We start from the raw sequence: 23,248 nt of genomic DNA on the forward strand, positions 1-23,248 counted from the left end.
CCTCTAATGCTGAATGAATTTATGGCAATAATTATCCAAATAGAATAGTTCCAGGAGCTGACATGTTTGTTAGGGAGGGCTTCCCTGGTGGTTCAGACAATAAAGAATCTGCCTGCAATGCAGAGACCTGGGTTTGATCCCTGGGTTGGGAAGATCCCCTGGAGAAGGGAATAGCTACCCACTAGATTGCTAGCGAAGTGATATGTGAAAGACAGAAGAACTCTGTCACCATGCTTGGTAGGGAAGGCTGGGGTCCTATAAGTGAGCAGGGGACAAGGAGGCCTCCTGCCTGACTCTGGCACCTTCTGCAAAGAGATAGACAGGAGAAGAGCTGCCAGTTGATCAGCATTAATTTGTCCACCCCGAGCTGGCTTTTCTCAGCACAGAACTGCCTGGGGGTGGGGGGCACTCCTAGACAGCTCATGTCCCTGGCCTCCCCAAACATGTCATCCCCTTGGCCCCTGTGGAGTTCATGATGAAGTTTCTGGTCCTAAAGCTTCATATCAGCATTATGATTTGATAGCAAAGAGGAAGCCTCTGCTGTGTCATTCTACTGAGGCCAAGGGAGATGGTTTCATCCCTATCAGAACTGGAAGTTGCCCAGAGGGAGGTGATTTGACTCAAGGGGAAGGTGTTCTTTAAATTGGTTTTCTTCCTTTTACCCTTCACTCAGTGTTAAAAGTCCACTTTGGCCGATTTTGGCCATCTATCTGAGCTGGAGTAAAGAAATGTTGCTAAAAAGCTCAAGTGGTCACCAAACCTGGCAGCCTGAAGGCCACCCTTTATCCCACCTGTGTTAGGCTGGTGGCCAAAGACAGCTGTCAGGACACAACTGAATGACTCCTGTTTCTTACCTAACATTCTTTTGGGATAGGACTCCCTACCCTCAAGGGTTCATTTGAGATTTCTTAGGAGTCCAAACCAGCAAAGTATCACAGAATCAGGGCAAACTCACTCTTTAGTGCTGGGAGGCTTCTGGGGGGGAGCTGGCGAGATGCAAGGTGGCAGCAGGCAGATGGTAGCTGCCTCCTCCAGGCGCTGCTTCTTCTCAGGGATTTTCTCTGCAACTTCTGTTGGCTTTAACAGGAAAAAAAAAAAGAATACACAGAGTTTGAAATCCATGGCACAGGCAGACATTTAAAAACAATGAGCAAGGGAGACAATGCACTTCTATTTTAAGTCCTAGATTAGGTAGGGACCTTAAAAGTACACCTTTGATCAGACAGAAAATTTATCCGTCTTGCCTCGCCTACTCCAACCTAGAAGCTGGCATCAGAGAGGGTGAAGCTGTGATGTCAGCCTCTGATTGGGTGGCACAGAGATCTCATACCAGAAGTAAAGAGAATCTGTCATTTTCAGACACTTCTCCCAGCAACAATGCCCCCACAAATGAGTAGTTTAGAAACTAACACTGCAATTCTAACATGGCATAAATCCTGTCCAAGCAACATGGGGGTTGGGGGTAACACACAAAGGTCACTTGTACAACCAACAGTATGCAAGGAAATTAACCATGTGTAAGGCACACCTTTGGACCTTCCTGTATTGGTTCTGAAGGTACACTTTTACTCCTAGTTGCACTGCTGTCCTAACAACAGGGAAACAGTGATAGGGCAAGGGCCCCAGACTTTGTTCCCTATTTTGGAATACTCTTGTTAGTTAAGGTGGCACCACAGCTCAGAGATAAAACCACCTGTGAATCTTTAAAGCTGAACGATGACTTAAATCATCGTTGCAGGAGTCCCCAAGGCAGCTATTCAAACTAATATTACTCAAGAATCACCATGAGATGATGTTATGCTAAAAATCTACTGTGACACCCAGAGATGTGTGCAATGAACCTACTGGACACAAACTCAGTTCCCCAGATAGATGTGCAATGGAAAAGGCCATTCTGGGTTTCACCTTCTGATTACATTTGTAGCCTGGGAATCCAACCTGAATGTCCTGAAGGAGAGATTTTCACGAGTCAAGCCAACCACACAGGTCAGGGGGCCAAGCAGGCTGGACAGAGCATGTGTCTAGTAGGAGCCAGGGTAATCAAAATGGAACTGGGTGGCAAGGATACTGATGTTTGTATGTAGAAATTAACAAAGCCTAGAGGATGCATTTTGACCTTATGAGTCCTGGGTGCCCTGCTGCTGCCGGGGCAGGAGACTGTAGAATAGTGATCCATGAATCCAGGAAGCAGGAGCAGCTTAAGTAGCCGACCTGACAGACTGGCTGCCTGGGGAAGGAGACTTCATATTCTTTGTTGCTACACATCATAATTCCTCACATGCCATACTGGATATTCTTGACATTGGTTATAAAACCATAATTATCCCTAACACTTCCTCCCTGGTCATGTCAAATACCACATTCCCCAGGGAAAGTATTAATATCCGTTGCTTTCACCAAAGACTGCAATCCACTGACACTAGCCTTCTGGAAAAGGAGACTCAATATCAAAGTAGCCCAGACAGCCACTGCTCCCGATCATGTGGCTGGCCGGAGTCGACGGACGGCTTACCTTGTGCTTACGCTTGCCCTTGGGGGCAGCTTTCTCTGCAGGCGCCACAGCTGTCTGCCGCTTGGGCTTTGAGGCCGTCTCCTTGTGGTCTAGCTTGGCTGGCGCCGCCTGGAGTGAGTTCTGGCCAGGCACTCGAGACAGTAGGTCAAGGTCAATCTTCACCCAGAGATTTTTCAGATTCTCCTGATCTCGGACAGGAGACAGAACCTCGGCTTGTGTGACAGGGACCGGTGACAGAGTAGGCTCCTCACTCGGGACTGGTGGGTTGTTGCCATTGCCACTGCTGAGAAAGCTGCTGAGGGTCAGGCTGGCCCCTCCGGCTTCCTTGGATTTGGTCGCGTTGCCCCCCGGAGCAGTGCATGGAGGCAGGACTTTGATCTGCAGGGGCTCTTCCTGATCCGTGTTGGAATCAGACGTAGACGAATCGGTCTCAATGAATTCCCGGGACTTTGGAACCATCTTGCCAGGCCCTCGGTACTTCTTCTTCTCGGGAGCCAAGGGGATGCTGGCCCTCGGTTCTTTCCTGGGAACCGGCTTGTGGGCAGCGGCTTTGCTGCGGCCTCTCGGGGGGTCAGGAAGCTCCCCGCTTTCCTTTTCTTTGGGAGTGCTGCTGGTGATATTTGGTTTGGGCCAGGTAAACTCCTCAATGCTGGTGTTCTTCTCGACCCTTTTGGGCTGCTTTTTCCCAATTGTCCTTTGAGACGCTGTCTCAAGAGCTGTGGACAACTTATGCTTCAGAGCCTTTGTTTCTGGAGTTTTTGGGGTGGGTCGTGGACGGGCTTTCTCCCTGATGAGACCAAGGAGAGGCCTCTCTTTGGGTTCAGGCAGGACCTGGCTGGGGTTTGCCTTCACCTTGACCTGGACTTCCATTGGCTGAATGACTGGAGGAGGCACAGAGATCGTCTCCATGGGTGTTTCATTTTGGCCACAAATAAAAGATTTGTTTTGAGATGTCACTTTGTTAAGCCATTTGTCCAACTGCCACTTGTTGGTGGAGGGCGGCTCAGGCTGTGGAGTGAGAAACGGTGGCAAGAATGAATGTCACCTTTGGGAAGAAGTCAGGAGGACCCTCAGTGTACTGACTGTTGACTGGTAAAAGCTTTGGCTGTCAAGTGACCATTCACACATTCAGAAACATACATGAAATTCACATCTATCACATTCCCTAGACAGCCAAATACTTCACAAAGTGGCTCCACTATACTAAATCCTACTTTTTCTTTTTTTTTTTTCTCCATTTATTTTTATTAGTTGGAGGCTAATTACTTTACATCATTACAGTAGTTTTTGTCATACATTGAAATGAATTAGCCATGGATTTACATGTATTCCCCATCCCAGTCCCCCCATCCCACCTCCCTCTCCACCCGATCCCTCTGGGTCTTCCCAGTGCACCAGGCCCGAGCACTTGTCTCATGCACCCAACCTGGGCTGGTGATCTGTTTCACCCTAGATAATATACATTTTTCAATGCTGTTCTCTTTAAACATCCCACCCTCACCTTCTCCCAGAGTCCACAAGTCTGTTCTATACATCTGAGTCTGTTTTTCTGTTTTGCATACAGGGTTCTCGTTACCATCTTTCTAAAGTCCATATATATGTGTTAGTATACTGTAATGGTCTTTATCTTTCTGGCTTACTTCGCTCTGTATAATGGGCTCCAGTTTCATCCATCTCATTAGAACTCATTCAAATGAATTCCTTTTAATGGCTGAGTAATATTCCATGGTGTATATATACCACAGCTTCTGAAACTATCCCCTACTTTGGCCAGCAAGGAAAGAATTCTGCAGAGAGTTTTTCCAGACAGTGGGTAGAGAGCTGGAGAGGGAAACCGGTTCCCAAAATCCTTTGGTGGGACTCATTACTCAACCTCTCACCAGGAGGCTGAGAGAATGATCTCTGGTCCTGAAAAGAAATGTGAGTGTGCCTCAAGTGTAATTCAAAAGGAAAGTCTCTGCCAAAGTGTCAGGATCTCCTATACAATGTTGTAATTTGCTGCAAAAAGAAGAGGCTTTTTGTATTTTTACTGAAGGATGAAAAGATTTGACTTCCAAAAAAACTACTGCACTTTCCTTGGTGTATGGGCAATAATCAGTTTATGTGGACATGCTTGCAGACATTAGCATCTGCTGCTAAGCCATGGAAATGATGTGTACAATTTAGTGCTTGATTCCCAAGTCTGAATTCTGCCTGTTGAACTAAAAGAGCCATCATTTTTTATTAGAACTGCTCTTTTTTTTTTTTTGCAAGCCATCAACTGAGGCTTATGGCACCACTCAATAGAGGCTGACACAATTCAAAACGTTTTGAGTAGCCATGATTCCAACTGGCATAGAGCAGTGGCAGGTAAGGGTCGAGGCCATTGGAGCAGCTGCTACTGTTGGCAGCTGAGCTCGAGGTTAGGGGCCCCAGCTCTCGTAGCACACACCCTGGTTTCAGCCCTTCCCTTCCCGTGAGATCTTGGGAAAGTTCTTTCTTACCTTCTCAGAACCTTATTCTTTTGTCTATAAAATGGAATAATGATAGCCAGGACCCTAAAGGGTTGTCATGAGCATGAAATGAGAAAATACAAGTCACGAGCTTCTCATGGAGCCTGGCACATTGATCCACATTCACAAAGTGTGGGCTCTTATGGACAGCGGTAATGTCATGGTGGCATCTTCTTCTGTTATTCTTTTCTGACTATTGATAAACAATGTGTCCAAAGTCATTGAGGGATCAGCTTGCTGTTACGAGGTGCCAACTCAGGAGAACTGGGAGGCTGGTAGTCAAAGATGGAGGGGAAAGACATGGCTTTGATCTCAAAATTATAATTTTGCTATTTCGTGGGGCTATGTTAAATGTTTTCATGAATTACCATTGAGCACATTTGAAAAATATTCTTTGAAATTAAAAAAAAAAAAAAAAAACCCTGTGACCTTTCGGCCATCACACTTCTTGGATCTTACTTGCCCAGTGACAATTCATCACTTCAAGCTAGAGGAAGGGGTGGTGTCCCCAGACCTAGAAGTGGGCCTTGACTTGCTTCATTGGTTCTCCTGAAAGGGAAGTTTTGAGCTCAGTGATTACTATTCCAGTATAATAGTAATGGGGAAGCTCAAAGTTCAGAGTAGCTGAGTGAGTCACATGGAACATCAGTCACATGGCAAGAAATGTCCGTTAGAAACTATAAATACATGTGTTAGAAGAAAAAAGTGCTATCAAATACCTGAGTGCTTTTCTGAAGTATTTACTGTGCTGAGGTCACGACTGTGCTGGAATATTATCATTATCGCATTATTGTGTGTGTGCATGTCGGGGGTGTTGTGTCGGGGCCCTGGCTCCTCACCCACCTCTGGAGTGGTCACTCGTGGCGCCTCATTGGCTTCGCTGTCAGTGGTGCTGCTTTCAGTGTCTGAGTCAGACTCTGAGCTGCTCTCCGAGTCACTGGAGCTGCCGGATCCCCCACTGGTGGGCGCTGCAGGTGGGGGCTGGGGCGTGGCCAAGAGTGGGCTGAAAGGAAAATGACACCATTCATTGCCTCTTTTACTCCCAAACTGGCTGGAAGAGTCCAGGTGGGCATGAAGACTGATCATCTGTGAGGGCCAGGCTGAGTGGAGTGTGCCGTTCCATTTCACAGATGGGAACTATGAGGCTCAGGAGGGAGTGACCCACAGTCCCAGGTTGTTTTTCTTTTTTCTTTTTTTTTTTCTGTTAAGATACATTTTCAGTTGCTATCCTATTCCGAAATCTCCAGGTTTGTAAAGGGGCTCTGATCTTAGTTATACGTGCAGTACAGTCCTCTCAGCAAGAAGGGGTGAGTTGAATTCTCACTTTCGTCACAGAAAACTGAGGTTCAGAGGAGGGGGGTTCTTGCTGCAGCCTCACAGCTATATAGAGGCATGAAACTGGGACCAAAGCCTCCCAGCTCCCTCAAAGGGCAGGGTTGTGTAAAGACACTGGCAGCCAGGTGCCCAGTGCCCAGTGCCCAGGGCCAAGGTGAGCAGGGCTGACTGTGTTACCATGGAGATGAGAGGGTGCACTGCACAGCCTCTTCTACCAGAATTTCTGTAACCTCTTCAGATAACTCCAACCAGGAAGTATGATCATACAGAACTAACCATCTCTAATGGTTGATTTTAAATCTGTAAAGCTGACCAAGCAAAGCACAAGGAAATTGACACAATTTGCCACTCTGTCTTTATTGATAATCCATACTCTTCCTTACTAATCATTTGCCCTCTGTGCCCCATAACAAATCAACCTCAGCTGACTCTTGGCACTTTGGGATACGTCACTGCCTTTCTGTCATTTTGCTCATCATCTTCGGGGGCTAGTTTTCCTGTTTTTGCCCTGACATGGGGCTCTAAAGTCGAGGGAGGGTTCTAATCTGTCTCTGTCTCATCAGCTCATGCTCCTCTTTGGAGAGAAGTTTAAATCACAGAGAGGGGTGGCCTGGGGGCCAGAGCATCTTTGCTGCAGTGCTGGACTGGTCCTCCTACCTGTCTGGCTGACTGTCCGAACCTCGCTGCCTCTCAGACTCCCAGCTCCTTACCTGGTTTTCCCCAGAAAACCCAGTCCTGGCCCTGGAGGACACCTGGTCTTGTGGCTCCACCTGCAAGTTTTGGCAGAGAGGGCCTCCAAGAGCCCTCCTGTGTCCAGGACTCTGGAATCACAGACCATTATTCCTCACCTGCCCCCACTTCATCCTCTCACCAAAGCCTCATTTTCAACATAATAGCTCTCGCCTGGGAAGGCAGAGGATCCCTTTCAAACCAGCATGGGTGCCTCGTCCAACTCAGAGAGACTTTTCATTACATGTGCCTCATGCCCCTGAAGACAGCCCCTTTCATCTCCCAGGTAGCTATTCTCTTTCATATAGCCAAAGCTCCTTTTAAAATGCTATCTGCTAAGTAAATGCTATCTGCAAGTACATTTGTCTGCCAAATACACCAAGCGATTAGGGGAAGCAGAAGAAACAGGGGCCTACACCCCCTGGGAAAGTGTGTGTGTCTGTGTGTGTGAGAAAGAGAGACAGTGGGGCCAGGGATCTATATATTCAACTCAGTGCGCCTCTTTCCCTGTATTCCTTTGCAGTATAATGACTCCATATTTAAGCAAAGTACCCTCTAAATCTAATCAATTGTTTTTGTCTTTGGTTACTAACTAAAGACTGAGGCAACAGATTTAAGTCAGACTAATCCAGAGGCTTGCTAACTTGGCCTCAATTCCCCCCAAGTAAAGTTTCAGATACAGCATAGAGCATCGGCAACACTGAGACTCCTGGCTGGTGGATTGACAGTTAAGATCTAACATGTACTCCCACATTTATGATTTTCAAATGAAAAGGTTGTTTCCTACTTTTGTTTCCTATCTATGCATTAAATTCTGGTTTGTGTGTGTGTGTTTGTATATAAGTATTCCTTATCCAAAGACTTTTGGAAGTGAGATGAATTTTGATATTTAAATTTTTAATTAAACAATTCCTCTTGTTTAATTAAAAGTATAGATATAGATAGCTAGATAGATAGATAGCTATACCATATCTATAATACCCCCCAGTGGATTCAGGGTAGCACCCTTTAATAAAACTCATTAATACTGCTGCAGTTAACAGTCACAGTCATAAAGACTTGAAATTAATAGCTGCACCTCAGTTTAGGTCAGGTTTTGACGTCAAATGAATTTGGCTCAAAGTCACTGAAAACAACAGTTCTCTAAACTTTCTGAATTTCAGAATGAGATTGTAGACATGGACAGAAATCACATATGAAAAAAATTGACTAACTATTTGTATGAGTAAATATAGATATACAGACACAGATACAAAATAAAGATGATTTGAAACCTAAGCGTAACCTTGACTGAGAAGCAGTGAAATGAGGCCTGAAATTATTTTCCCTAAGTCTTCTTACAGGTAAATGTATTGCCATGTTCTCAGGAAGGAGCCTACGGCCAGTCAACGTTGACAATGACCACTCAGGGGAAACAGGTATAGAAAGAACAGAGAGAGGTACGCGAGTTTTTCATACCCACACTGATGGACATAAATACTTGGGGATGAGAGGGACGGTGGACTTGAATTCAGAGAGGACACCATGAGAACCCAAGCTGGGGGTGAAGGACTTCAGCATCTTAATGAGAAAGAATTGCTTCCTCCGGGCAGTTGCACAGTTGGAAACAAGGAAGAGCCAGCATTGGTGGGAGAGAATGGCATTGCTTAAAATGAGTAAAACTGCCCTCCGCAGTACCTTCCTCTGCCTCCACTATCCATCTGCTCTTCCTGTGGTTGGTGGGCAATCTGACTGCACCCAGCTTGTTAAGGGACGTAGGGCACACCTCTGAGTCTGACCCTCACTTCCTGTGGGCCCACCTTGCACCCAGCTGGGGCCCCTCCGAGAGCCAAAAAGTGAGTACAAGACCAAAACATTGTCTTCACAAGCAGGACAAACGTCAATATCAGGATTGACCAAGGGCCACATTCTTGTCTAGAATCCACCGTGGAGCTTTCCAGTTAGCAAATCATCACCATATTTCACTTTCAGTTCTTCCCTGAAGCCCGTTAGCTGTTCAGTTAGTTAAATTCCCACTTTTGCTACATTTACTTTCATGTATCACTAATTTATTTTTCAAATGTATATTAAACTGGCTATGAGCGACACTAGGAAACACAACTCTTGATTCCGCTGAGAAGATGAAGGACGAATGTGCAATTTCCATATTCTTCATTTATCAAACTGCAGTAGAATTATTTCCCACACACCATTTACTCTTGTATTTTAATAAACTGCTTTTAAAAAGAATGCTAGTGGTTACAACAAAGATAATAGATGATATAAAAAATCATTAACATTTAATATATTAAACTATCTATAGTCTGTAAATATTAAAAGTGTACTCTGTGACTTCACCCTGAATGTAATAAAACTGCTCAAAGGACACACGTTTGTGGACAACTTCAAAGTGAACTGTTCAACCTTTTCAAAGATCAGATTTTGCTATTGTGTTCATTGGGGTGAGCAGTTTGTACCAAGTGTAGTGTAGCCTCATTTTAATCCTAACCCCATTCAGTAGGTCTTCATGGTCATGGGCCAGACTAAGGGCAAAGAAGTTGGCTTAGCAAGTCAATGATCCTAGAAGGGAAATCCAGGGTGAGGGAAGGGGATCAAAGAGCAGGCCAGTGGTGGAGAAGTTTGGGAGGCCTTTAAGATGCCTCCTCCAGACAGCATTGACCCTGGTGTGGAAGGCTTGAGAGCACCAGGGGAACAGATGTCAGTCTCTCTAAGCTTATACTGACCAAGCCTCTTCTGCAATAAAAGGCTCAATATGTGATACCATAAGATAGTCCAGAAGCCATATGAAGGAACAGGGACTTTTTTGCCTGGAGAAGATTCTGGGGCAGGGAGGAGGGTGGTTCATGTGACAACAGTCTTTAAAAACCAGAAGGTCTGTCTGGTAAGGGAGCGGGCTAGCTCTGAAGGTTTTACCTTCCAAGGTAAAACTAGGATCAATGAGTTCGAGATCTCTCCAGGAATGATCTCACCTCAACATCAGAAAAGGCTTAAAAAATCTACAGTTGGCCACAGGAAGAAGCCATTGCTTTGTAGGCCTGTGAGCTTGATACATTTTGGTGAACAGATAGCTGGCAATTAAGATTCCTATTACTGATCTACAATGGAGTTTAGTGATCTTTAAGTGTCTTCCAACTTAAAGATTATGATCCTCATGAAACAAAACTGTGTAGGGAATTTTAGGGGAGACTGTTTGGACTTTAGAGAAAATTGTGAGGAGACCTTTGCCCAGTCCGCTCATTAAGGCAGGTCTGAAATGACCTACTCTTGGCAACACGGCTCTTATATGAACCACAGAAGATTAAAGCTGCCTTTCTGTAGGGCTATTTCATAAATCAGACTTTCCACTAATTCAGATTAACAGCCTACAGAAAACCAAACATCTGCATCAGTGCTATCTGACTCGATTCTTAATTTAACTGTAAATTCCTCTCTCAGGAGATAAACAGGGATGATGAATTGGCCATTCTGCTCAATCAAGCTGTGTGGGCATCAGAAAGGAAAGGTCCCAGAAGGGGTAATGACTTTCTAAGAGGAAACATATATGGGAAGGATTCGACAAGCAAGGCCACAGGGTACAGATCTTGGCAGCATATTTTACAAGACCCCGAAATTGCCAAAGAGACATAGCATGAGATGCTTGATGGGGGACTCTTTTATTAAACCCTTGTCTTTAGTTGAGACTTGTAAAAATTTAATCAATGTGACCCTTTTCCGGTTTTATGGAGATCAAATGTCTGCCTACAAGATAATTTGTAATGCTTCTTTACTTGATTCCATCATTAAGTTGTAAAGGTTTGGCCCTGGTACAAAGGAATCAACATTTATACCTGATCTTTTCTCTCTTTCTCCTTTTCCTCTTTGAACTCTGGGTCCAAAAACTGAAACAATGACTTTACCACAGTAGGCCACTAGGGGTAGACACTCTGAGCCCTGAGCCTCTTCCAGTCAGAGGATGGGAGGAATCTATTTTGGTCTGAGTCAGCAGCTTTGAAATCCCCCCCACCCACTCCAGAAAATCCATTTAGCCCAGTTGTCCAATAGAAATTTGAAGTGAAGTGAAGTGAAAGTTTCTCAGTCATGTCCAACTCTTTGCAACCCCATGGACTATACAGTCCATGGAATTCTCCAGGCCAGAATACTGGAGTGGGTAGCCTTTCCCTTCTCCAGGGGATCTTCCCAACCCAGGGATTGAACCTGGGTCTCCTGCATTGCAGGTGGATTCTTTACCAGCTGAGCCATCAGGCGGGGAGCTAGGCAGAAGCATAATACATATGACAGACAAAATCAGGTTTGCTCTATTTCTCCCAGCATCTTTTCCTCCTCCCTGGATGGCCCCTGAGAACACTTTGAAAATAAAACACTGATTATCCCAATATTCTCACAAACAACTCAGAATCAAGTATGTTCTGTGTTAATGCAATGATGCTACTGATGAGCAGATTGCCATCCACTTGTAACTGAAGCTACACCCTGGCATGGCTCTGAGGAGATAATCTTTGTCCAGTGAGTGTGTACACTGGGAATTTGTCCTTTTGTCTGATTCTGGTGTTTGAAATGGAGTCTGCTCAATTTACTTACAAAACATAAGGTGATGTACACCTATCCACTCACATTTATTTTCATGGGCAAGTTACCATACGTGATATAGATTAAAGCCCTGACTGACTGAAGAGGGCTGTGGTTGGTGAAAATGATGATCAAAGATGTCCACACTCCAATCTCAAACCTGTGAATATGATACCTCATGTGGAAAAAGAGGTTTTGCAGATATGAATACATTCAGGATCTTGAGATGGGGATATGGTCCTGGATCATCTAGATGACCCTAGTGTCATCCCAGGGTCTCTGGGAACCAGACCTTGGTGTAAGGAAGACTCTAGTAGATTACTGCCACAGCAATAGGCAACCAAAGTGGTTATAGCTTCCCAGAAAACTGCAAGCTGACCATTTGAAACTTCCATGATAACTAGAAATGAGTAGCTCCTCACATTTTTCAATCACCAGCAGTAAGGTATTTCTCCTAACAAACCTGGCATCTTACTTCCTTTCAGAGACCATAATGCTGAGTGATTTTGTCAATGGCTTTTCAGAGTTACATTTGACTCACAGTCTATCATGGCTTTCTTACCCTTTTGATGGACTGACTAGACTCAGGCTCTTGTCTTCTTTTCCTGCCTGTGCCCTTCCTCCCATCTTCAGTCACATATGTAAATAGCTACATTTCCTCTACTGGTTTTAAAGAGGAAGCTTTAGTTCAGTTAGAGGAGCATGGGATTGGGAGTCAGATGATCTTTTTTGAATGTCACTTTGGATACTTCATTTTTGTGTGACTTTAGACTAAGCACTCAACACAAGCATCTCAGTTTCTTCATCTGTAAAATGGGGTAATATATCACATAGGCTTATAAGAGGACCAAGCTAGGAAATTTAGGTGACAGAACTCTATTACCAAGTACTTCTCAAACTTTAACATACATTAGAATCACCTGGAGATCTCCTGCACATGCAGATTTTAGTTACAGAGGCCTGGAATGGGTCCTGAGGTCTGCATTTCTAACTAATTCCCAGGTGCTACAGATGGTCCTGGTCAGTGAACCACACTGAGAGGACCAAGGGTACAGAGGCTACTCAGATATAAACTGCTGGCAAAAAATAAGTTGGTGCTCTGGACTGGAAACTAATGGCTAAAACACAGTTTTGAGATCAACTGTGGATTTTCCCCCCATAATTATTCTGTCCTTCTTTAGCAACGAAGAAAGTTGACTGCCTTTTATCATTTTGAATCTAACCTGATCAACTTGAAGCTCTCTTTGGGCAATTATTCCTGAACAGGTTTTATCAGATTCCTTCTGATAAGCACTGACTTCAGCTTATAATTTTCCTGAGACTCCCTGCCTACACTTGTACTTGACCAAGTGCATAATTCTTTCCTCCAAATGTGTCCCAAGGATCACCATGGCTTGCCACTGTCCCTGCCAAGTGTCGAGGTGGTATTAGAGTACATCCACACATCCACGATCATGGCTGGGGACCTGAGCATGATTCATAATGGCTAATAGAGAGGGAGGTGGTGGAATTCCAGCTGAGCTATTAAAAATCCTGAAAGATGATGCTGTGAAAGTGCTGCACTCAATATGCCAGCAAACTTGGAAAACTCAGATGTGGCCACAGGACTGGAAAAGGTCACTTTTCATTCCAATCCCAAAGAAAGGCAATGCCAAAAAATGTTCAATTGCACTCATCTTACATGCTAGCAAAGTAATGCTCAAAATTCTCCAAGCCAAGGCTTCAACAGTACATGAACCAAGAACTTCCAGATGTTCAAGCTGGATTTAGAAAAGGTAGAGGAACCAGAGATTAAATTGCCAACATCTGTTGGATCATAGAAAAGGCAAGAGAGTTCCAGAAAAAAAATCTATTTCTGCTTTATTGACTACACCAAAGCCTTTGACTGTGTGATCACAACAAACTGTGGAAAATTCTTCAAGAGATGGGAATACCAGACCACCTTACCTGCCTCCTGAGAAATTTGTATGCAGGTCAAGAAGCAACAATTAGAACTGGACATGGAACAACAGACTGGTTCCAAATTGGGAAAGGAGTACATCAAGGCTGTATACTGTCACCCTGCTTATTTAACTTATATGCAGAGTACATCATGCAAAATATTGGGCTGGATGAAGCACAAGCCAGAATCAAGATTGCTGGGAGAAATATCAATAACCTCAGATATGCAGATGACACCACCCTTATGGAAGAAAGCAAAGAGGAACTAAAGAGCCTCTTGATGAAAGTGAAAGAGGAGAGTGAAAAAGTTGGCTTAAAACTCAACATTCAAAAAACGAAGATCATGGCATCTGATTCCATCACTTCATGGCAAATAGATGGGAAACAATGGAAACAGTGACAGACTTTATTTTCTTGGGCTCCAAAATCACTGCAGATGGTGACTGCAGCTGTGAAATTAAAAGACACTTGCTCCTTGGAAGGAAAGTTATGACAAACCTAGACAGCATGTTAAAAAGAGACATTAATTTGCCAACAAAGGTCCGTCTAGTCAAAGCTATGGTTTTTCCAGTAGTCATGTATGAATGTGAGAGTTGGACCATAAAGAAAGCTGAGCGCTGAAGAATTGATGCTTTTGAATTGTGGTGTTGGAGAAGACTCTTGAGAGTGCCTTGGACTGCAAGGAGATCAAACCAGTCAATCCTAAAGGAAATCAGTCCTGAATGTTCATTGGAAGGACTGATGCTGAAGCTGAGGCTCCAATACTTTGGCCACCTGATGCGAACAGCTGACTCATCTGGAAAAGATCCTGATGCTGGGAAAGACTGAAGGCAGGAGGAGAAGGGGACAACAGAGGATGAGATGGTTAGATGGCATCACTGATTCAATGGACATGAGTTTGAGCAAGCTCCAGGAGCTGGTGATGGACAGAGAAGCCTGGTGTGCTGCAGTCCATGGGGTTGCAAAGAGTCACACATGACTGAGTGACTGAACTGAACTGAACCGAATAGAGATGGAGCATACATGATGCAAAAGGAAGCAGGTTCAGCACCTTTCCTGCATCTTTTCTTTCAATCCTCACAACAGTCCCCTAAGTCCAATGCTCTTACTACTCCATCTTAGAGCTGAAAATACTGAGACTTAGCACCAACAATATCAAGTTCAAAAATAGTTTTAAGGATACTTTCAAAGGAATGGAAAAAGCCAAGGTGTCTGTATCCCACCTCACTGCAGTATGAAATGAGATGGCACTGTGGAGGGGGCCAATGTGTTCCCAGCAAAGCTGGCCAGTGCTGGCTAATAAGCCATTTATGTCTTATTTTTTTGTCTATTCAGTTGCTAAGCCATGTCCAACTCTTCACGACCCCATGGACTGCAGCACACCAGGCTCCTCTGTCCTTCACTATCTCCCAGAGTTTGCTCAAACTCGTGTCCACTGAGTCAGTGATGCCATCCAACCACCTCATCTTCTGTCACCCCCTTCTCCTCTTGCCCTCAGTCTTTCTCGGCATCAGGATCTTTTCCAATGTCTTGAGATCATCACAGCTTGCATTAGGGAAAATAAACCAGTATTCAAATTTTTCTAGAAATAATTAAAAGTCTTCCTGACTGCTATTGATCAGAGCTGTTTCAACAAACAGCAAGCAGATGGGGGAAAAATCAATACAGACAAGTATTTTTTGCCTTTAAAGTCTATTTTTTTTAAATGGGGGCAAGAGAGAGAATGAAGGTAAGCAAGTGGATGGAACCTGGGCTCACACGACCCTGGTTCCAGCAAAGCAGAGAATGAAAGGTTGGCAGCTCACCTTCATAAGAAGCCCAGGGACGGTCAGAAGTCAGGAATCCATAACAAAGTCAAAGCCTCCCCATTAAAACTCCCTCAGTCACAAATCCTAGGTGGAGCAGGGAAGTAGTTTGACTGGGTGACTTAAACCCAGAAGCTGCTTCTCTGTAGGAATCTCCCCACTGTGTCTATAGGAGTGGTCTGGAGATGGAGCCCGACTCCCATCAGAGCCCCAGCCACGGGCAGTCTGAGTCCCTAGAGGAGTACAAAGCAGGCTGCTGAGAGGCTCAGAGCTGCCTTTTCCTTGCTTGAGTTTTTTTTTTCTTTTCTGTTGCCCATAATACTCAGAGCTGCCTCACAACTGGGAAAGCAGGGATCCCTCTTCCAATACCCCTAGACTACATTTCTTCTTTGATGTCTCTCAACGCCAGTCACCTTATCAGTATTGTCTGCTCCCCTTCACATCTGATTTGTTACCTGATGTATCAGAGACACTTGATTTGGAGGGTAAGCTTTTAAGGCCAGAGGCTTCATCAACCACCCACAAACTCTGTACGATGTTTGGTATGCTTAAGACCACCTAGAATATAGCCATAAAGAGGTCTTCTCTGGACACCTGTGGGAGAACTGTCCCTGGGTGCACCCACTGCCTATGGTTCCAATAAGCAATTGTCATCACTGGATCAACCAGACCAAATACTTCTCAATCGCAGAACACTTGATAATATTCCAGTATTTTCACTCCTATGACCTAATTTGATTGCTACAAGAACATTGGACAGGAACAGGGGGAGAGATGAAATAGGTATCCTCCTACTTTACCCATAATACTCCAGGACCTTTTAGCCAATGTCACGCAGCTGGGCTCTGAGTGGGGGAGGGTGGTGATTTCCTCAAGCTACTGGGACTCTTTCTTAAACTGCAAGCCTAGCTTGAGGAATGGAAAAGAATACAGGAACCACAAAATCTACCCTGTAATCATACCAAAAGGCAACCAGAATGCAGAATTATCCCAAATGCTTTAAGTGACCTAATGAGATGCATTGCAAGAATTCAGTGTTCAAAACACTGAAGGCCATCCACCCTGTAGGCTAAGAAAACCTTGTTGCATTTGACTCCTTCAAATGACAAAACTCACTGAGGCTAGAGGAAAATGTTTCCAGTTTACAGATGATAACTATTTCCACACAGAGTAGTAGCTTGTAAAGATTAAATAGGGGAAATGGAAATGTCTTTTATGCTTCACATCCTTGTATTTATTCAAAACTTGTATTTGTCTTTAAATAGGTAATAAACATGGTACTGAATTCAAAAGCTAGAGTGAGGGATACAATGGAAAGTCCACCTTCTGCCCCTCTACTGTCCTGTTACACAATTTCCCAATGTTATCCACTATTATCAGTTTCTTGTGTTTCTTACAATAATGAAGTGAAGTGAAGTGTTAGTCGCTCAGTCATATCCAACTCTTTGCAACCCCATGGATTGTAACCTGCCAGGCCCCTCTGTCCATGGAATTCTCCAGGCAAGAATACTGGAGTGGGTTGCCATTTTCTCCTCCAGGGGCTCTTCCCAACCCAGGGGTTGAACCCAGGTCTCCTGCATTGCAGGCAGATTCTTTAACCTGCATCTCCTACATTGCAGGCAGATTCATAATATTCTATGAATATTTCTAGGTATGCTTTTCAATGAAAGTATTTTCAATTATAAAAGTAGAGCTTTCCTCATGGTCCAGTGGTTAAGAATCCACCTGCCAATGCAGGGGACACAGGTTTGATCCCTGGTCCAGGAAGATCCCACATGCTGTGGGGCAACTAAGCCCATGTGCCACAACTACTGAGCCTATGCTCTAGAACCCGGGAGCCACACTAATGAGCCCACATGCCATAACTACTGAAGCCCGAACTCTGCACCAAGAGAAGCCACCACAATCAGAAGCCTGCACCCTGCAACTAGAAAGTAGCCCCAACTCAACGAAACTAGAAAATGCTCACACAGCAACAAAGACCCAGCACAGCCAAAATAAATAAATCGATAATAAAAGTTATTCCTAAAAAAATAAAATTCCTGTATATGGGATGATAGGGCATTCGATGAATGGCATTCCAAGTCATATATACAATTTCTAAAATAAAACTTCTACAGTTTTGTTATTGAATGTGCCTTCATTCTTAAGTCTGAAATATACACATGAGCACTGCAATATCGAAGTGAAAGGCAAAAATTGCAGCTTGGAAAAGTGCGGTGTTAAACCCCAGTGTCAAGAAGAGGCAGGAACGTAGCCCAGAGCTGGGAGGGGCAGAAGCTGCTCTGGGTGAGACCAGGCTGCAGGTTCCACATCGGGAAACAGTTTGCCGACTATTTTCCATCAGGACACTTCTTCAAACTGTGGTCAACAAGCGATGAAGCCACTTCCTCACACCTAGAAACTTCCATAGGCCCAGCAATCAGGCTTCGTAACTCTTTGTCCCAATTGCCACCAACAACCCTTGTCCTGCCTGCTCCCTGTTCCAAATCAGGTGTTCTTGCCATACTTTTTGCTCCATGTTAGACTAAAAGCTTTGATTTGTTTTGTACTTGGGCCCAGTGATAATATACAGCCTGAGATCTCTTGGTTTCAGAATTCGCCATGACCTCCTGGTGAGGAGATGCAGTTTTTTTTCCTACAGGATTTTCAGAGCTCTTTTTCCATTACCCCTCTACTTTAGGGCAAGTCTTTATTTTTCTCTCTTTATTTCCCATGCCTTTGTTTACCCTGTCTATTCCATCTAGAATGACACTTTTTCTATCTCTTTTGTTTCCTTAAATCATCTTTTAAAGTCATATTCAAATACCATGGATCTTCTCTATGACTTTAATTCTCCCAGATACTTCCCTGTTCTGATTTCTTTTCACTTACTTCATCACAGTTTGTCACTTAATTATTCTCGAATTATGACACTGTGCTAACATTTTGCCTGCTAACCTAAAATTGTACACGCCTTGATGGCCGGGGCAACACTGTACAATCACCCTATGTATCCCTAGACTGACTGGCATGGTAACTCGTATATACTCTTCTTGTTATGAAAAAACACTCCGAATGATCACAATGAACAGAAAATCAGCACAAACAAGGTCACCTGGTAACGAACAATGCTTAATTATTAAAAGTCTATGGACGGCTGACTCTCAACAGAAGTCATACTTGGGACAGCCCACCCAACACCAAAACATCCTGAGTCAGAATTAATTTGATGAACATAAGGAAACAGGTTGCGCAATGATTTGTAACCTTTTAATTGGTTGGATGGCTGTTGGCCAACCCTTCCTTCAGCTTCAGTTCCACTGATAAAATATAACATATTTGGATGGACATGTGTGCGTGCTCGGTCACTCAGTCGTGTCTGACTCTTTGTGATCCCATGGACTGTAGCCTCCAGGCTCCTCTGTCCATGGGATTCTCCAGGCAAGAATACTGGAGTGGGGTGTCATGCCCTTCTCCAGGGGCTCTTCCCAACCCAGGGATTGAACCCTCATTTCCGGCTTGGCAAGTGGATTGTTTACCACTGTGCCATTTGTATAGACAATTTCAATGTAATTGGTATCTTTGAGCAACAGCTGTCGATGGGGTGCAGAGTGCAATGTACATGCATGAACATAAGAAATAAATGATGTGGCTCTTACTGAAAATGAGTGCTATCTATAAACAGACTTTCCCACTTTTAATTAAAATGATGATTCCGTTATTCTGATTTGTCTGAAACGTGAGCTACTCTCATCATATCATTTTGATACATTAACCAGCCTGGTCTACACTGTGCGTGATATTAACTCCCTTTCTAGTTGATGGTTTTTCTAGTGGCATAATTAATTTCCTCATGGAAGAAAAAGTATTCAATCAATTTGGGATTAAATTTGAGGTTGAAGGACTTTCACAAAAGACAGAACTAAATCTCCTAGCCCACATGCATTGCTAATTATGACATACTCACATTAAGAACAAGAAGGTGTTCACTTCCCATGATAAATGGGCCTGAAAATCATCCCCAGCATTTACAATAAATCACAAAGATCATTAATAAACAGGCAGTGGGAAAAAAAGACAGTTTCTACAAGAATTCACTCCCATTCTTTGCCTAAGACTATCAATGTCATGTTTAAAGCTGACATCTTAAATCTTCTCTACAGAAGCCCTCTAAGTCAAAAAGCCCAGCTATTTTAAACAGAATTTCCTATGCCTGTTATTTTGAATGACAGCAAAGGAAATACTGGATCTTTAATCCTGTAATGCTATCTGCCTGAAAATCTTGCCTTCCAGCTAACAGTCTCCCTTCTCATCAAGGCTAAATTAAAGGAGGTCAAGTGTAAATGAGAGAAGAAGAGGGGACCACACTTTCTTCATACTCTGGGAGCTCCTTTGATCTTAAGCCTAACATGCTTTTGACGTCAAGAGGAAAAGTCTGATCATGGCCACCAGAAATAAAATAGCTAAGTACAGGCAGCCTTATTCAACATAGATTCCTGTATGTGGAATGGCAGGGTTTACACTTGAATCTAGATCAATAGCAGTAAGAACAGCAATCCTGTATGACAAACGAACCCAGAGCCACTTAAAAGCTGACCTAGAAAGAAATGGAAACAAACATAGGCATTTCTCCAAGAACTTGCAGGATCTGTACTAATGACAGGCTAGTAATAACAAGGTCAGGGTGTTTGGTTTTGTCATTAAGAGGAATTTGTTATGTGGAGGAACTTGTCATGCAGAGGAATTTGGGAAATTTAGCCATTCTGAAGAAGGCAGAATTTAGAATAAAAAGGATTAAACAGACAATTAAAAATACATTCAGAAATTAAGCAAATTATATTTGTGGTCACGTGAAAACCCGGGAATCTGCCTATTTTGAGAGTATGTCAGTAGCAAGTCAGAATTATACAGGGTCCTTACCAGCTAAGCCCAAACAAGTGTACATCTTAGGAATTATAGTGAAGAAAGGCATTCACAAGGTGGGGTGGGGGGCCAGGGTTTTAAATGTCCAAAGCAAGAAAAATATGCTCACTTACAAACCACATGAGATATGTACTTTTAGTGAGATATGTTCTCTAGCCTGATGTCAAATTCCCGTGCAGTTTCCACCAGCCTGCACTACTTGAGCTTTATAATGACAAGACCTAGATACACTACTCTGCTGGTTGGAAACTTGGGAAAAAAATTGGTGGGGTAGTATATGCTAAAAATGTTCCCTTTGACTACAATTATATCTCACTATGTATTTCAGACAACTATGCCTAAATTCAAGGTATGTGAATGATAGAGAATGTGTGTACCCAGGTGTGAGTGTGTGTACATGCCTGTGACTGCGTGGATGCATTTATTGGCTAAAATCCAAGATGGCTAATACCAAGACAAGTGAAATAATTTCAGCATGAATTAAAATAGTTGCCTAAGGGCTCCTCAGATGGCACTAGTGGTAAAGAACCTGCCTACCAATGCAGGAGATGTGGGTTCCCTGGGTCAGGAAGATCCCCTGGAGAAGGAAACGGCAACCCACTCCAGTATTCTTGCCTGGGAAATCCCATGGACAGAGAAGCCTGGTGAGTTATAGTCCATAGGGTTGCAAAGAGTCAGGCATGACTGAAATGACTTTGCATGCACACCTAAAAAGTAAAACAATATTGAGAGAAATACCATTCTTCAAATGAGGTGCACAATGTTGACTGTGCTGCTATTAATTGGCTAAGAACAGAAATGTTGACTTCTGTAGCACACACTGGGCATTAAGTCATCGAAGAAAGAAGATATTGTTGTTGTTCATTGTTTACATTAATATTCATGTGGGTTCTAGCAATGTTTTGATAGCACACACAAATGTACATTCACATGTATGAAAGTCAAATACTATTCAGGTTCTCATCATATATGCAAAAATTAGTTGTAGAAATAAGAATGTATAAAAGCAAGAAGTCTAAAAGAACAGAAATGGTGGTTATTTTTCTGTTGAATGACTCGTTAAATATTCAAGGTAAATATCAACTCTCTTTCAGTTAGCCATGAAACTCATGAAAAGCGGTATGCTTCCTATGGAGACTTCCCAGGTGGCTCAGACGGTAAAGCGTCTGTCTACAATGTGGGAGACCTGGGTTCGATCCCTGGGTCGGGAAGATCCCCTGGAGAAGGAAATGGCAACCCACTCCAGTACTCTTGCCTGGAAAATCCCATGGACAGAGGAGCCTGATGGGCTACAGTCCATGGGGTCGCAAAGAGTCGGACACGACTGAGCAACTCCACTTTCCACTTTCCAATATATGGAAACAACTAAAGTGTTAATTGACAAATGAATGTTTAAAGAAAATGTGTTATCTATTTTGTTGTTGTTCAGTCGTTGTGTCTGACTCTTTGCAATCCCATGGACTGTAGCACACCAGGCTCCCTTGTATCTATCAAGCAACCTATCTAACAGATAGGAATATTATTCAGCCTTAAAAAAGTAGGAAATTCTGCCATTTGCAACAGCATGAATAAACCTGAAGGATATTATGCCAAGTGAATAAACCAGACACAAACAAAACTACTACATATTCTCACTTACATATGGAATCTAAAGAAAAAATCCAATTCATAGTAATGGAGCATAGAATGGTAGTTTCCAGGAACTGGAAGGTAGGTGGAAATGGTATAAACCTTCAGTTACATGATGAATATGTTCTGGAGACCTAATGTGCAACATGGTGGCTCTAGTTAACAATACTGCATTGCATACTTGCAACTTGCCAAGAGAGTAGATCTCAAGCGTTTTCACCACAAGAAAAGGTTATCAGATGAGGTCACGGATGTGTTTGTTAGCTTGATTGTGCTGATCATTTCACAATGTATGTGCATATGAAAACATCACAGTGTGTACCTTAAATATATACAATTTTTATTTGTCCATCATAGCTCAGTAAAGCTGGGGGAAAAACTGATAGCCTTCTGATTGGTCATAAGACAATGATAAATTCCTGATGCTGGAGCTATGGTTTCTGTAGAAGCAACCTACTCTTCCAGGAGTATAAATGATCCAGTACAGATCTAGGATTTGATGACATCTTTGATATTTTCAGTAATTAAACAAATCATGTCAAGAAAAAATACCAAAGGCTGCATTACTTTTTCCCCTCTTTCTTCTTTCCCCTCCTCCTCCTCCTCCTCTCTTTCTGGCATCTTACTTGTAAGAGTCTCAATATTCATAATACTGTCCATTTTTTTTCATTTATTTTTATTAGTTGGAGGCTAATTACTTTACAATATTGTAGTGGTTTTTGCCATACATTGACATGAATCAGCCATGGATTTACATGTATTCCCCATCCTGATCCCCCCTCCCACCTCCCTCTCCACCCAATCCCTCTGGGTCTTCCCAGTGCACCAGGCCCGAGCACTTGTCTCATGCATCCAGCCTGGGCTGGTGATCTGTTTCACCCTAGATAATATACATGTTTTGATGCTGTTCTCTCAAAACATCCCACCCTCGCCTTCTCCCATCAGAGTCCAAAAGTCTGTTCTGTACATCTGTGTCTCTTTTTCTGTTTTGCATATAGGGTTATCATTACCATCTTTCTAAATTCCATATATATGCGTTAGTATACTGTATTGGTCTTTATCTTTCTGGCTTACTTCACTCTGTATAATGGGCTCCAGTTTCATCCATCTCATTAGAACTGATTCAAATGAATTCTTTTTAATGGCTGAGTAATATTCCATGGTGTATATGTACCATAGCTTCCTTATCCATTCGTCTGCTGTTGGGCATCTAGGTTGCTTCCATGTCCTGGCTATTATAAATATCCAAAAGTCTACAAGCAATAAATGCTGGAGAGGGTGTGGAGAAAAGGGAACCCTCTTACACTGTTGGTGGGAATGCAAACTAGTACAGC

At 43.3% G+C, this 23,248-nt stretch overlaps 1 protein-coding gene across 8 annotated transcripts in view; it reads right to left on the bottom strand.

The window, feature by feature from the left end:
- AFF2 (ALF transcription elongation factor 2) overlaps positions 1 to 23,248 on the bottom strand; it is a 531,908-nt gene that overhangs the window by 39,154 nt on the left and 469,506 nt on the right. For all 8 annotated transcript variants that reach the window (XM_070462659.1, XM_070462658.1, XM_070462657.1 and 5 more), the window contains 3 exons: positions 5,848 to 6,007; positions 2,513 to 3,520; positions 956 to 1,077 (listed from right to left, as the gene is read on the bottom strand). In XM_070462659.1, the coding sequence (XP_070318760.1) occupies positions 956 to 1,077; positions 2,513 to 3,520; positions 5,848 to 6,007 (1,290 nt within the window). The remainder of the gene's footprint in view (positions 1 to 955; positions 1,078 to 2,512; positions 3,521 to 5,847; positions 6,008 to 23,248) is intronic.

Source organism: Odocoileus virginianus, unplaced genomic scaffold (genome assembly GCF_023699985.2).
Source record: "Odocoileus virginianus isolate 20LAN1187 ecotype Illinois unplaced genomic scaffold, Ovbor_1.2 Unplaced_Scaffold_7, whole genome shotgun sequence".
Classification (NCBI taxonomy): domain Eukaryota; kingdom Metazoa; phylum Chordata; class Mammalia; order Artiodactyla; family Cervidae; genus Odocoileus; species Odocoileus virginianus.